Genomic DNA, 16659 nt, shown 5'->3' on the forward strand with positions numbered 1-16659 from the left:
TTGTTTTAAGAGTGAGCACGTTAGTACAAACAGATGAAATCGGTTCAAGCAAAGTTTTGGTAAGGGCATTGAAAACTAAATTTAGGTCCCAGGGAGCCACTTTGGGAGCACTTACTGGTCTATAAGAAAAAGAAGCTTTGATGAACCTATGTATCCATGGATGATCAGCAATTTTTTTTATCAAATAATGACCCCAGGGTCATTATTTTTAGATTCTGTCTTTCACAGTTGAAGTGTACCTATGATAAAAATTACAGACCTCTCCATTCTTTGTAAGTGGGAAAACTTGCAAAATCGGCAGAGTATCAAATACTTATTTTCCCCCACTGTAGGTTCTCTAAGGGCTTCTACTCCTATAATAGATCTAACAACTTTAAATCATTTTCCCGTGTCTTCTACTGGAAGAAAGTCCGAAACAAGGGTCGGGGTGTGAACCGCACTATCTTCCTACCACCCACCAGATAATCTCCTCTTTCTTCCCACCATCATGCTGTGATCCACCTTTCCAGCACTTCTTACCTTTTACAGTCCTCAGGCTTTGTGCCCAGACACTGCTCTCCAGGACCACCTACTTTTTGGATCACCACCTATATATTTACCTTTGCTGCTCCTGGCTAGCGTGCCTTGGCCCCCTCCCTCTGGCTTTACAGTAAACTACATATTTTTTGTGGGATACCATAAGATACAGTTTGTTTAGTTTTCAAGTGGCATTTATGTAATGGCATAATCTAGTATTCCACTTGACTCACATATATGGTATATATCTTACCTGGTGTTCTCTGGTTTTTTCCTTTTTTTCTTGTGTAATAAGTTACTGTTTTATTAATTGTGCAGGCACCCTGTTGTCGTGGTGTTACCACTTACCATTTTCTTGTCCCAATAAAAGTATTTTATCTTTATATATTTGGTCCTACTTTCTCTATGACCACATGTTTGGCTTTTTTCTTCTTGGTCCTCACCATATTTCCGAATGGTCTGCCATTCATCCCTTTTGGAGATATATATCACCTACCATATATGAAACGTTATGTACCACACTGGGCAAAAAAAGTCAAAGGAGTAGTAGGGAGGACAACAGCCCAAAGTCTATGGAACGACCTTCTGGCTGCCAGGATCTCCCCAGGTATGTCCTCTACACCCCACGGGGTCATAGGTCTCCTCTTCCAGGAACAGGAAGCCAAACTGAGGAGTACGGAGAGGTACCACCCTTTTAATTCAGTGGGTTTCCTGATCCTTGTGGCAGATACGCTCTCTCGGTACGGTGCTGTCATGGTCAAGGGAAAAAATTTTTTTTCAAAGCTTCTGTGATCAACTTCTCAGTGAAAAAATGATAGCACTTGGATGATGCATGGATGGCATCTGCGTGCTACTTGTTTTTTTACCATTAAGTCTGTCGGGTGAAGTAATGATGGCATTTTTTTTCCTACATAGTGAATGATCAGTTCAGGTGGCGAGATGAGAAGAGAAGTGGCTGATAAGTGGAGAAACAAGTACTTCTCTGATAAGATACATTACAGAGTTTCTTAGCTCTGCTTATACCAGTGATGGTATCAAATTCAGTTGCATACAAGGTAATAATTTTATCAAAGCAGTTTGCTATATGCCGAAATACCTTGGGGTGAGGATTTCCTTGTACTGTAATTTTTCTAGTTTAGATGGTGCCACCAGGTTCATAGGAATAACAATGTTGTCAATGTCATATGAGCTTTCACTCCTCACTCTGCGTCTGGCTGCATTTAGCACAATACTGGGGTCCCGTGATTGTAACTTAATCATAAAAAAAAGGAAGAGAAAAAAAAAGCGGTTACTACATTTTACCTTCAACATGTGAACCAGTCCAGCTTTTTTTTGTTTTGATTGTCAAAGAACAAAAAAAGCAAGAAAACAGTCAATGCAATATTGTGACATTCAAGCAAAATTTTTGATAGGCTGCAATTCACATCACAACCAAAGGGTGGCAGTACAGCTACAAATATATCACATTACCGGGTATAAAAAAAAATATTTATGTTGATGAATCTCACACCAGACGTTTCCTAAATCTTAAAAAAAGACAACGTAAATGTTGATGTGTTAAAATACCTGAAAAGAAGTTTTCTGAGAAGTAGGGGTCATATAGAGATCATCGGCTGGGGCAGCATGGCGAAGGGGAGCCTCTGAAATTATAAGGAGAATCAATTACATTTACATGGTACTAGCAATGTCTTTAATCTTTTGTGAAGGTGACAAAGACAAGTAAGGCTGCTTTCACACTAGCGTTGTGTGACGGACGTCACAATGCGTCGTTTTGGAGAAAAAACGCTTCCTGCAAAGTTGCCCGCAGGATGCGTTTTTTCTCCATAGACTTGCATTAGCGACGCATTGCCACAAGTCGCATCCATCGTTCCACCAGTTCCATCGTTCCACCAGTTCCATGTAACTTTTTTTGTGCGTCGCGTCCGCCATTTTGGACCGCGCACGCACGGCCGAGACTCCGCCCCCTCCTCCCCGAACTGCAGAATGGGCAGCGGATGCGTTGTAAAACTGCATCCGCTGCCCACGTCTTGCAGTTTTTCACAGCGTCCATCGGTACGTCGGCCCAACGCATTGCGACGGGCCCGTACCGACGGACCAGTGTGAAGGTAGCCTAAGACTGACGACACCGCTGGCTGGTTAGCGCTCATTACACTTATATATGGCCGATTATTCCTCCCATACAGCTGGAATATTCTCAGCAGCGCGTCCTTTTTACACAAATGTGTTGCCCATCAGCTTTAGGCTACACTTGTATGGAGAGAGTCCGCACACGTCTAGTAAGAATATGCCCGCTCGGTCTGTCCGCCGGCACCGGAGAATTCTCACAGTGCATGATGTGAAGATTCACAAGTGACTCTTGTGAAAAACCTGAACAACCCCTTTAAGTCCCCTTCCCTTGTGTGGTCAAAAGTAGACATGCAGTGCTGAATTCTGAGGTTGCGATTTGCAGGTATAATAATGGGTACCAAGTCTGCAATAGAAATATATCTAGTGTTGGTATGTTACATCAGGGGATATGTACATCACAGAGGTGGGGTCCTTTGTGCCAACTATTAAATGGGGCACTGTTGTGAACTCTGTTTTTGGGCTCCCTCTTGTGGTCACAAGTGGTACTGTGTGAGTGCTGTCTTTGGGCTCCCTCTGGTGGCTCTTTGTGTCATTCTGCAGGTCTGAGGCTGGATCAGCTGTCTCATTATCTGTTAGCTGGTTCCTATTTAGCTCACCTGGACTTTCAGTGGTTGCCTGCTGTCGATGTATTCAGTGCTATTTTGATCTCTCCTGAATCCCTTCGTTATCAGTCTCGCCGAGAGAAGCTAAGTTTCTGTTTGGTTATTTTTTGCTCATCAGTGTTCAATATGTTTCTTGGTTATTTATTTGTCCTTGTCCAGCTTGCTAATATGTGATTTCCTTGCTTGCTGGTAGCTCTAGGGGGCTGAGTTTCTCCCCTCACACCGTTAGTTGGTGTGGGGGTTCTTGTATTCTCAGCGTGGATATTTTGTATAGGGTTTTTTACTGACCGCACAGTTCCCTGCCTGTCTTCTGCTATCTAGTATTAGTGGGCCTCATTTGCTGAATCTGTTTTCATTTCTACGTTTTGTATTTTCCCCTTACCTCACCGTTATTATTTGTTGGGGGCTTCCTATATCTTTGGGGTCATTTCTCTGAGGCAAGTGAGGTCTTACTTTCTCTATAGGGGTAGCAAGTTTCTCAGGCTGCGTCGAGACGTCCAGGAATTTAGGCACGTTCACCGGCTACCTTTAGTGTGTTTGGTTAGGATCAGGTTTTGCGGTCAGTCCAGTTACCACCTCCCTAGAGCTCGTTCAATGTTCAGTAACTTAGCTAGTTCTTTCTGTGATCCTCAGCCACTAAGGATCATAACAGGGCACCCGGGACTTTATAAAAAACAAAAAATGTACCTAAGCACTAACAGGCAGGTAATTGCAACTTACCTGCCTGTTGTGACCGTCGACATTCTTCCCCGGCTCCTGCCAGGGATTCAGCTACCACTGCTGATGTCACATCTACAGAGCAGAGGCTTCGCTTCTGCTCCACTCTGCTGATGGGGCGGGACCTTCTGACATCCTTCTGATTGATAGCCAGATCCCCGCTGCCTAACTGGGGAAGCTGGGTGTCAATCAGACTGACCTCAGAAGTCCCGCCCTGTTGTGTCAGAAGGCAGCTGAATCCCCGGCAAGAGCGGTCTGTGACCTCTCGGGATCGGGGAAGTACAGCGCCGTGCACAACAGGCAGGTAAGTTGCAATTACCTACCTGTTAGTGCTTAGATACATTTTTTTTTTTTTTTTGTTAAGTCCCGGATATACCCTTAAGGCCAGTACGTAAGAGCACCTTGCATTTCTCGGGATGGAGATTGTCTTAAAATTACAGACCGCCATTCATTATACAACTATATTTCTTCTACAAAGTCACCTGCAGGGTTAATGTATGGACTCCTACACGTTACCCAGCAAAATCGAAGGTTTCTGAAGCTGAACGGCTATCACAAAACAAGTCTTTTAGCATTCCCATGAGGAGTATTGAGAAGTTTTTCATGTTTTGTATCTGGCTGGTATGTCATGTTTTAACCCCTTCACCCCCGGAGCTTTTTCCGCTTTCGTTTTTCGCTCCCCTCCTTCCCAGAGCCATAACGTTTTTATTTTTCTGTCAATATGGCCATGTGAGGGCTTATTTTTTGCGGGAAGAGATGTACTTTTGAACGATACCATTGGTTTTACCATGCCGTGTAACAGAAAACGGGAAAAAAATTCCAAGTGTGATGAAATTGCAAAAAAAGTGCAATTCCACACTTGTTTTTTGTTTGGCTTTTTTGCTAGGTTCACCAAATGCTAAAACTAACCTGCCATTATGATTCTCCAGGTCATTACGAGTTCATAGACACCTAACATGTCTAGGTTATTTTTTATCTAAGTGGTGAAAAAAAATTCCAAAGTTTGCTAAAGAAAAAAAAAAAAAAATTGCGCGATTTTCCGATACCCGTAGCGTCTCCATTTTTAATGATCTGGGGTCAGGTGAGGGCTTATTTTTTGCGTGCCGAGCTGGCATTTTTGATTATACCATTTTGGTGTAGATACATTCTTTTGATTGCCTGTTATTGCATTTTAATGCAATGTCGCGGCGACCAAAAAAACGTAATTTTGGCATTTTGATTTTTTTTTTTTCGCTACGCCATTTAGCGGTCAGGTTAATCCTTTGTTTTTATTGATAGATCGGGTGATTCTGAACGCGGCGATACCAAATATGTGTATGTTTAATTTTTTTTTAATTGTTTTATTTTGATTGGGGCGAAAGGGGGGTGATTTGAACTTTTATATATTTTTTATTTTTTTTATATTTTTAAACAGTTTTTTTTTTTTATTTTGGCATGCTTCAATAGCCTCCATAGGAGGCTAGAAGCATGCACAACTCGATCGGCTCTGCTACATAGAGGTGAAGTACAGATCACCTCTATGTAGCAGAAATCCAGGTGTACTTTGAGCACCGACCACAGGGTGGCGCTCAAAGCAATCGGCCATCAACAACGATAGAGGTCTCAAGGAGACCTCTGGTTGTTATGGCAATGCACCGCTGACCCCCGATCATGTGACAGGGTTCAGCGGTGCGAGCACATCAGGCCGCGCGGCCGGGAGCGCTAGTTAAATGCCGCTGTCAGCGCTTGACGGCGGCATTTAACTAGTTAATTGGCGCGGGCGGATCGCGATTCCGCTCGCGCTCATTGCGCGCACATGTCAGCTGTACAAAACAGCTGACATGTCGCGGCTTTAAGGTGGGCTCACCGCCGGAGCCCACCTTAAAGCAGGGGATCTGCCAGCTGACGTACTATTCCGTCAGCTGGCAGAAAGGGGTTAAATAAAGCTGTTTTGTTTTTGATACTTCCTGATATTTGGCGTTGACAAAAGTTTATTGATAAAAAGACACATGGATTATATGGGGGGTTTTTTACCAGTGGATTTTCTGCATTTAATTAAATTCTATGGGGAAAGCTGCCAACAAAATTCAGTGTGTAACAAGTCTCACATGGAGGTTACGATGCCATACAAAGTGAGGCGTAAAAACAAATACATTTTTTTGCTTTCTTTTCCCCTTTCTCACACAGCTGATAGACATATTTTAAAGGAAAACCACTATTTCTATAGATGCAGGGAACCCATACAGTTATTGCAGCAGATTAGATTAAAGGGGTTGTCCGTTTTTGGTGACTTTTTGTATATTTATATACCTGTAATTGGCGCTAACAATCTTTTTGCACTTAAGTTTCATTAGAAATGTTGCCCCATTTGCCTTCTTTAGACGCGGTGTTGCACTTAACTCCTACTGCAGACAGCAATAGTAACTGAGAATCTGTCAGTCATGATGGTCCGACATAGCATTTCTAACTCATTTATTTGTCTATTTCTGAGCTCCTCTCAGATGATTTATGACTGCAGATCACATCAAAGTTAAATGTGTGAAGAAACAAAAAAGCCTGTAAAGTGCTCCAGATTTGTCTTCCATCGAGCACATCTGGAACGTCATTGGTGTACAATTACAAAGGGAGCTGCCAGCAGCGGATCTTGATGATTTGTGTGCCCAAGTGCATTCAGGGTGCAGAATATTCCTCAGACAACCATTAATTAACTCACTGATAGCAGTCAAGAGTTGTAAGTGCAGGGATTTCCGTACGTGGCGATCATATTTGATACTAAATAAATCAAGACGTTTTGAAAATTGTTTACATTTTTTTCACATTTGCATATCATTAAGAGAATCTGTCAGCAGGTTTTTTCTACTTCATCCGAGAGCAGCCTAATGTAGTCAAAGAGAAGCTGAATCCAAGAATGTATCACTTAGGTTACTGAGTGCAGCAGTACTTAATGAAAGTTTTTAGATTTAGCAATGCAGCAGAGCTGAGGAAGCTAACCCCGCCCATACCAGACTCTGTATAGACAACGTCCATAGAAAATGAGGTGCTCATCACAGGAGGGAAGGGGGGGGGGGGGGGGGTTAGATTAACGCCCAGGGGACCAGCTAGTCATGGTAATGATAAGCTCCTGGTGCTAAAGCAATCATCGCAAGCAAACAAAACCAGGAGCTTGATCAGATGGGTATAGCTGAAATCTGTGTTTAACCCCTGCAGCATGCTGTCTACACATTACATAGCAAACACCTCCTGACAGATTCTCTTTAACATGAATATCCTTTGATTTCCATAATTCCATGACTTTTCCTTCTTGGAGATGGCAAGTACAGTGGGAAAAAAGTATTTGATCAGCCACCAATTGTGCAAGTTCTCCCACTTAAAAAGAAGAGAGAGGCCTGTAATTGACATCATAGGTAGACCACAACTATGAGAGTCAAAATGAGAAAACAAATCCAGAAAATCACCTTGTCTGATTTGGCAAGATTTATTTTGCAAATTATGGTGGAAAATAAGTATTTGGTCATTAACAAAAGTTCAGCTCTCCAGGACTGCCGTCCTTTACTGCATCAGCGTTGTGCCTGGCATTCACAACTAGAGACGAGTTAAATAACTCTCCTTCCAATATATATGTGTTGGATATTATATATAATGCTATGTATCGAGTATATAGGACTCTAGTCAAAAATATGTCATGATAGAAGACTGGGTGCTAAATACTAGATAATATAGGCCAGAGAATATTCGGGAAGAACGAGAGGGAAAGTTCATCGGACCGCCCACAGTGCATTGTACTGCCCACACTGCATTGGACCGCCCACAGTGCATCGGACCGCCCACAGTGCATCGGAGCGCCCACAGTGCATCAGACCGCCCACAGTGCATCAGACCGCCCACAGTGCATCGGAGCGCCTACAGTGCATCGGAGCGCCCACAGTGCGTCAGACCGCCCACAGTACATCAGAGCGCCCACAGTGCATCAGGACCGCCCACAGTGCATCAGGACCGCCCACAGTGCATCAGGACCGCCCACAGTGCATCAGGACCGCCCACAGTGCATCAGGACCGCCCACAGTGCATCAGGACCGCCCACAGTGCATCAGGACCGCCCACAGTGCACAAAGCAGCATGTCAGATAAAAGATACTTTCTGGGTATGTAGATCACGTCTGGACAATAATGCTACGATTCTTCTCAGTGTCACATTCTGATTAGCTCAGAACACATTTTTACTGACAAACTCGCTTTAAAGATTTTGAGCTGTGATTTCCGCCAGGTATAACACCTGTACATTTATACCAGTGATTCACTACAAATACGTCATCTTAATTTCCCCCCGTGAGAGATGGGTCCCAGCCAAATCCCCTCCTGGTGCAAAATGCATACAAATATAGCAAGTAGTACAACATAAGACATTGTTATACAGTGAAAATTATCATTTTGCTTTTTGAGTTAAAATGTTTTCAGTGTTGGGTTTTACCGCTTTCGGTCACGTTTCCAAGTCTCACTTCTCGATCAGGCGTTTCAAGTACTATTCGTGGCCCAGGGCTCAATATACACCTCTTCCTCCATTTGGCAGGTACTAGATAACAACCCAGACAAAGATTAGTGAATCTCACATAACATTCAGCACAATGATCTGATCGAACATAAAGACTGAAGTGCTCACATTACGGTATACTGATCCTCAACTACAAAACCTTTAGAAATGCCCATTCTTGTAGAACTCATTACCCACAACAAGCCCAAACTACTTTTGGTGCACAAAGTCTTGCGCTCTCTATCTTTCCATCAAATCTTTTTGTCTAGGCAGTCCTCTTCATCAGCATTCTGCCAGCACTATAGGTGCAGGAATTTCTCTATCACAGTTCCCAGGATGCATCACTCATGGCTTACCAGCCCTGACCTGTAAGCCCTCCTCACTTTTATGCCTGTATGCGGTTTGATAGGGTAGCAGAAGCAGGGAGACAAAGACCCCACCCCGCTTCCTTTAATCCATCTCTGGGTCTCTGCCATTAGTGGTGGATTACTCCTCACTTCAAACAGGGGCTGCAAGTTACACAGAAGGAAGACAACCAATGGGAGAGCACTATGGAGAGATTTTTCTGCAGCTATGGGACGCAATGGATAAGAATCACATTTTTGCACTGTGGATCCGCAGCGGTTTCCCATGCATTTACAGTACCATGTAATGTTATGGGAAATGAAATCCGCAGTGCACATGCTGCGGAAAAAACCGAGCGGAAACGCAGCGGTTTATTTTCCGCAGCATGTCAATTCTTTGTGCGGAATCCGCAGCGGTTTTTTTCGCCTGCTCCAATAGGAAACTGCAGGTGAAAACCCGCATCGGAAACCGCAATAGAAACCGCGATAAATCCGCAGTAAAAACTGCAGCGGTTTTGCACTGCGGATTTATCAAATTCGCTGCGGAAAATTCCGCAATGGAATCCACAGCGTGTGCACATGGCCTAAGGAATTCCTGCAGATGTTCCTTCCCGTTAGATCGCTTTATATACATTTTTCAGTGGCAGAGAATTGGTTCTCAAAGCTACAGTTGTATCCTAGTAATGTAATAACTCTGGCTCTGGCTTCATTCTGGGTGAATAAAGCTAAGTTTCTACGAGGAGTATTTAGGGAGTTTTTGATATTGCAATTTTTTCTGCCTCTATTATTAGCTGTGGTTTTTTTTACATGCCTTTTATCATGTTTATGACGCTGTGTTTTTTTGTCTCTTGTTGATACGTCATGCTTTAAATAAAGTTGCTTTGTATTTGATACTTTCTGGTTTTGGGATTTGACAAAGCTTTATTGATACAGTCAAGTGCAGAATTCATGCGCTTTTAGTGCAATTTAGTGGTAAAAAAAAAAAACACAACACCCATAACTTTATCTTTCCACCTGACATTTTTATTAATACCATTTTGGGGTACATCGTTGATCTCTTTTTATTACACATTTTTGTGAAAGTGTAGCAACTGAACTACCACAATCAGGTGGGATCCTTTTGGCATTCAACTTATGGTTTAAATAACTTTAAATATTTTTAAGGATTGGACATTTTCACACGTGGCGATTATAATTATATTTATTTTTTGTTTCTTTATTATAAAATATAGAAAAAGGGGGAGCTTTAAACTTTGTTTTTTTTGTATTTTTTATTTTTTTTTGCTCCATTTCTTAAATAGTTAAATTTACCTCTTACTGTGAAGCTTCGGGCAGCAAAGAAGGGTCTTCACTATGGCCTCGGCTGCCAGAGTAACCAATCAGCATCCCACAAAAGCGTCGCAAGCAATTGTAGGTGGTGAACAGGGGTATCGGTGATCATGCTACTTAAAGGTCACTGTCAGTGATTGACAGAGGCACTTAAATATATAAACCGCAGCGAATGAGGTAAGTTCATATTGCTGCGGTTACAGGCAGATGCTGGGTAAGGTGCAGGCTCAGCTCCTGAGACTGACCATACACCCACAGCCTTCACTGTGACGGGATGTCAGAATGCGCGAAGAGGGTTAAAAAGCTTCACCCTTTACTACTACATTTCTAGGTAGAGAAAAAATTGCTTAGGAGTTTCTTATTATATCTTTACATGGATTAAAGCTCGGCTTTTCTAATACAGAATTTCAAAGCCTCTGAATACACATGAACGTAAAGGATAACATTCCTGACTACCTGCAAATCAGTACGATACTGTGTAACTATTGAGTTCATTATACTGATGAACACACATTATATATATATATATATATATATATATATATATATATATATATATATATATATATATATATATATATATATATATATATATATATCGTAACTTGTGTTCACCAATGGAATGAACTTAATAAGGCTGAAATAAGTATTGAACAAGTCACAAATCTTCTTTACAAATATACATTTTTAAAAGTGCTGTTGACAAGAAATTCTCATCAGATGTTGGTACCAACCCATCCAATACACAAGGGCAAAGAAATCAAACCACAGATGTCTATAAATTAAGCCATGTGTAATAATGAGAAATGACACAGTGAAAAAGTATTGAACACACTTACTGAAATGTGATACTTTGTACAAAAGCCTTTGTTGGCGATGACAGCTTCAATACGTCTCCTGTATGGAGAAACTAGTCACATGCATTGCTCAGGTGCGATTTTGGCCCATTCTTCCACGCAAACAATCTTCACATCCTGAAGGTTTCGTGGGCTCCTTCTATGAACTCTGAGCTTTAGTTCCTTCTATAAATGTTCTATTGGATTCAGGTCACGTGATTGTTGGAGCCATTCTAGCAGCTTTATTTTCACTCTCTGAAACCAATTGAGTTTCCCTGGCTGTGTGTTTGGGATCATTTTCTTGCTGAAATGACTATCCTCGTTTCATGTTCATCTTCCTGGTAGATTGCAGCAGATATTTTATCATGAATGTCTCCGGACATTTCTCCATTCATTGCTCCTTCAATTATAAAAATTTTGCCAGTGCCCTACGCTGAAAAACAGTCCCATGCCGTGATGTTCCCACCTCCAAACTTCACTGATGGTATGGTGTTTTTGGGGTGATATGGAGTGTTTTTTAACCTCCAAACATGGTGTGTATTATGGTATGCAAAGAGTTCAATTTTGGGCTCATCTGACCAGACTATATTCTCCCAGTATTTCACAAGCTTGTCTAAATGTTATATAATCTACACAGAAAACTAGTAGAAGAACAGCCATATATAAAAAATCAATAAGAATTATTCAGTATATATATATATATATAAAACAAAATCTAACAAACCTGATTAAAAGGAGATGTTAAAACAGAAGCAGGCTTTACCAAGGACTTATATAAAAATAAATGTGTCTCATCCCTCGGAAGAAGCCATACACGAAATGTACGTCAGGAACGTTATTCTCTAGTATGACTTTACTTTGGGTTTGCCTTGTCACTCATGGGCTTTATAGGCATATGAGAGTGCAGAGGATGACTATTGCAATGTATATTTCACAGCTCAGATATCTCGGGGCTATCCTTAACGCTAGGGGGCACCCAAGCTATCCCTGCTCCCTGGAGGGCCTATTACCTTTTTGGTCTATTTATTAGAACTTGTCTAAATGTTGTTGAGCAAACTGTAAATGCGATTGAACATGGTTTTTGTTCAGCAATGGAGTCTTGCGCGTTGAGCGTGCATACAGTCATGAGCATGCATACAGGTTATTGAGGTTGAGTGCATTACTTACTTACTAACAGGCAAGATTGTTTTCTAATTTCTGATAGATTTAACCTGGTGTCAGGACTTTCCATTTTTTTGCAACTCTCTTTCTTCATGTGTTCAATACTTTTCCTTGTGTCATTTCTCATTATTACACATAACTTAATGTATTGATTTCTTTGCCTGTGTGGATTGGATGGGTTGTTACCGACATCTGGTGAAAATTTCATGTCAATAGCACCTTTAGAAATATATTTACTCAGAAAATATGTGACATGTACAATACATATATACAGCTCTGGCAAAAATTAAGAGACCACTGCAAAATGTTCAGTTTGTCTGATTTTTCTCTTTATAGGTATATTTTTGAGTAAAATGTAAATTGTTCTTTTATTCTATAAACTTCTGACAACATGTCAGAATGCAAAGAAAACAAGTTCATAATCATTTAGAAGCAGCAATACCAATGTTTTAACTCAGGAAGAGTTCAGAAATCAGTATTTTGTGGAATAACCATGATTTTTAATCACAGCTTTCATGCGTCTTGGCATGCTTTCCACCAGTCTTTCACACTGCTTCTGGCGAAAAAATGTAAGCAGTTCCTCTTTGTTTGATGGCTTGTGACTATCCATCATCCTCTTGATTACATTCCAGAGGTTTTCAATGGGTTCAGGTCTGGAGATTGGGCTGCCCATGACAGGGTTTCGATGTGGTGGTCTCTTAATTTTTGCCAGGGCTGTGTGTATATGTGTATATGTATATATATATATATATATATATATATATATATATATATATATATATATATATATATATAAAACGCTGGGAGCGTCACTCTGTCCGAAGCCTCTATAGACAGCGCATGCGCAAGCGCCGGCGCAGTCTAGACCCCATAGAGCGACGCTCCCAGGAGATCGCAGTATGCGTAAACACTGAACGCGCACCGCGATCTCCAACGGAGAAGCAGGGACCGCCAGGAGGGTAAGTATGATATATTTACCTGTCCCGTTCCTCCGTTGCGCGCTGCTCCTCCGTCTTCCGGTCCACATCCTCTGCCTGTGACGTTCACAGTTCAGAGGGCGCGATGACGCGCTTAATGCGCGCCGCCCTCTGACTGAACAGTCACAGCCAGAGGACCCGGAAGACAGACCGGCGCTCAGCGCTGGATCAGGCCCAGGTAACTATAGCAAGTGCCGGGGGCCTGAGCTAGCGGCGACTCCGGCACCTGACCCCCACAGCGCGCCGGTGTCCCCGCCTGCTCAGGCACCCAGGACAGCCTGAGCCACCGCACCCAGCACAGCCTGAGCCACCGCACCCAGCACAGCCTGAGCCACCGCACCCAGCACAGCCTGAGCCACCGCACCCAGCACAGCCTGAGCCACCGCACCCAGCACAGCCTGAGCCACCGCACCCAGCACAACCTGAGCCACCGCACCCAGCACAGCCGCCCGCACCCAGCACAGCCTGAGCCACCGCACCCAGCACAGCCTGAGCCACCGCACCCAGCACAGCCTGAGCCACCGCACCCAGCACAGCCTGAGCCACCGCACCCAGCACAGCCTGAGCCACCGCACCCAGCACAGCCTGAGCCACCGCACCCAGCACAGCCTGAGCCACCGCACCCAGCACAGCCGCCCGCACCCAGCACAGCCTGAGCCACCGCACCAAGCACAGCCACCGCACCCAGCACAGCCGCCCGCACCCAGCACAGCCTGAGCCACCGCACCCAGCACAGCCACGCACAGCCGCCGCACCCAGCACAGCCGCCCGCACCCAGCACAGCCTGAGCCACCGCACCCAGCACAGCCACGCACAGCCACCGCACCCAGCACAGCCTGAGCCACAGCCACGCACAGCCGCCGCACCCAGCACAGCCTGAGCCACTGCTCCAAGCACAGCCACCGCACCCAGCACAGCCACGCACAGCCGCCGCACCCAGCACAGCCGCCCGCACCCAGCACAGCCTGAGCCACCGCACCCAGCACAGCCACGCACAGCCGCCGCACCCAGCACAGCCGCCCGCACCCAGCACAGCCACGCACAGCCGCCGCACCCAGCACAGCCGCCCGCACCCAGCACAGCCTGAGCCACCGCACCCAGCACAGCCACGCACAGCCGCCGCACCCAGCACAGCCGCCCGCACCCAGCACAGCCTGAGCCACCGCACCCAGCACAGCCACGCACAGCCACCGCACCCAGCACAGCCACGCACAGCCGCCCGCACCCAGCCCAGCCACGCACAGCCACCGCACCCAGCACAGCCACGCACAGCCGCAGCACCCAGCACAGCCACGCACAGCCGCAGCACCCAGCACAGCCACGCACAGCCGCCCGCACCCAGCACAGCCTGAGCCACCGCACCCAGCACAGCCTGAGCCACCGCACCCAGCACAGCCTGAGCCACAGCCACGCACAGCCGCCGCACCCAGCACAGCCTGAGCCACCGCACCAAGCACAGCCACCGCACCCAGCACAGCCACGCACAGCCGACGCACCCAGCACAGCCTGAGCCACCGCACCCAGCACAGCCACGCACAGCCACCGCACCCAGCACAGCCTGAGCCACAGCCACGCACAGCCGCCGCACCCAGCACAGCCTGAGCCACCGCACCAAGCACAGCCACCGCACCCAGCACAGCCACGCACAGCCGCCGCACCCAGCACAGCCGCCCGCACCCAGCACAGACTGAGCTACCGCACCCAGCACAGCCACGCACAGCCGCCGCACCCAGCACAGCCGCCCGCACCCAGCACAGCCACGCACAGCCGCCGCACCCAGCACAGCCGCCCGCACCCAGCACAGCCTGAGCCACCGCACCCAGCACAGCCACGCACAGCCGCCGCACCCAGCACAGCCACCGCACCCAGCACAGCCACGCACAGCCGCCGCACCCAGCACAGCCTGAGCCACCGCACCCAGCACAGCCTGAGCCACCGCACCCAGCACAGCCTGAGCCACCGCACCCAGCACAGCCTGAGCCACCGCACCCAGCACAGCCACGCACAGCCGCCGCACCCAGCACAGCCACCGCACCCAGCACAGCCACGCACAGCCGCCTGCACTCAGCACAGCCGCCCACACCCAGCACAGCCTGAGCCACAGCCACGCACAGCCGCCGCACCCAGCACAGCCTGAGCCACCGCACCAAGCACAGCCACCGCACCCAGCACAGCCTGAGCCACCGCACCCAGCACAGCCACGCACAGCCGCCGCACCCAGCACAGCCACGGCACCCAGCACAGCCACGCACAGCCGCCGCACCCAGCACAGCCACGCACAGCCGCCTGCACTCAGCACAGCCACGCACAGCCGCCCGCACTCAGCACCGCCACGCACAGCCACCCACGCACAGCACAGCCACATACAGCCGCCGCACCCAGCATAGCCACGCACAGCCACCGCACCCAGCACCGCCACGCACAGCCGCCGCACCCAGCACAGCCGCCGCACCCAGCACAGCCACGCACAGCCGCCCGCACCCAGCACAGCCACGCACAGCCGCCTGCACTCAGCACAGCCACGCACAGCCGCCCGCACTCAGCACCGCCACGCACAGCCGCCCACGCACAGCCGCCCGCACTTAGCACAGCCGCCCGCACTGATGGGGGCGCAGGATGGAGCAGCACATGATAGGGTGGAGCAGCACATGACAGGATGGGGGCGCAGGATGGAGCAGCGCAGGATGGAGCAGCACATGACAGGATGGGGGCGCAGGATGGAGCAGCACAGCCACCGCACCCAGCACAGCCACCGCACCCAGCACAGCCACCCGCACCCAGCACAGCCACCCGCACCCAGCACAGCCACCCGCACCCAGCACAGCCACCCGCACCCAGCACAGCCTGAGCCACCGCACCCAGCACAGCCACCGCACCCAGCACAGCCGCCCGCACCCAGCACAGCCTGAGCCACCGCACCCAGCACAGCCACGCACAGCCGCCACACCCAGCACAGCCGCCACACCCAGCACAGCCACGCACACCCACAGCCACGCACAGCCGCCTGCACTCAGCACCGCCACGCACAGCCGCCCACGCACAGCACAGCCACATACAGCCGCCGCACCCAGCACAGCCACGCACAGCCGCCGCACCCAGCACCGCCACGCACAGCCGCCCACAGCTGCCGCACCCAGCACAGCCACGCACAGCCGCCCACACCAAGCACAGCCACGCACAGCCGCCCACACCCAGCACAGCCACGCACAGCCGCCCGCACTCAGCACAGCCACGCACAGCCGCCCACCCAGCACAGCCGCCTACACTCAGCACCGCCACTCACAGCCGCCCATGCACAGCACAGCCACATACAGCCGCCCATGCACAGCACAGCCGCCCGCACTGATGGGGGCGCAGGATGGAGCAGCACGATAGGGTGGAGCAGCACATGACAGGATGGGGGCGCAGGATGGAGCAGCACATGACAGGGTGGAGCAGCACATGACAGGATGGGGGCGCAGGATGGAGCAGCACAGCCACCGCACCCAGCACAGCCACCGCACCCAGCACAGCCACGCACAGCCGCCACACCCAGCACAGCCAC

The 16659-nt window shown here is 47.9% G+C and overlaps 1 protein-coding gene across 3 annotated transcripts in view; it reads right to left on the bottom strand.

The window, feature by feature from the left end:
• Positions 1-16659, bottom strand: part of KANSL1L (KAT8 regulatory NSL complex subunit 1 like) — a 185023-nt gene that overhangs the window by 23045 nt on the left and 145319 nt on the right. For all 3 annotated transcript variants that reach the window (XM_077272230.1, XM_077272229.1, XM_077272231.1), the window contains exons 9-11: positions 8409-8510; positions 2083-2156; positions 1613-1767 (exon numbers count right to left, since the gene is read on the bottom strand). In XM_077272230.1, the coding sequence (XP_077128345.1) occupies positions 1613-1767; positions 2083-2156; positions 8409-8510 (331 nt within the window). The remainder of the gene's footprint in view (positions 1-1612; positions 1768-2082; positions 2157-8408; positions 8511-16659) is intronic.

Source organism: Ranitomeya variabilis, chromosome 7 (assembly GCF_051348905.1).
Source record: "Ranitomeya variabilis isolate aRanVar5 chromosome 7, aRanVar5.hap1, whole genome shotgun sequence".
Classification (NCBI taxonomy): Eukaryota; Metazoa; Chordata; class Amphibia; order Anura; family Dendrobatidae; genus Ranitomeya; species Ranitomeya variabilis.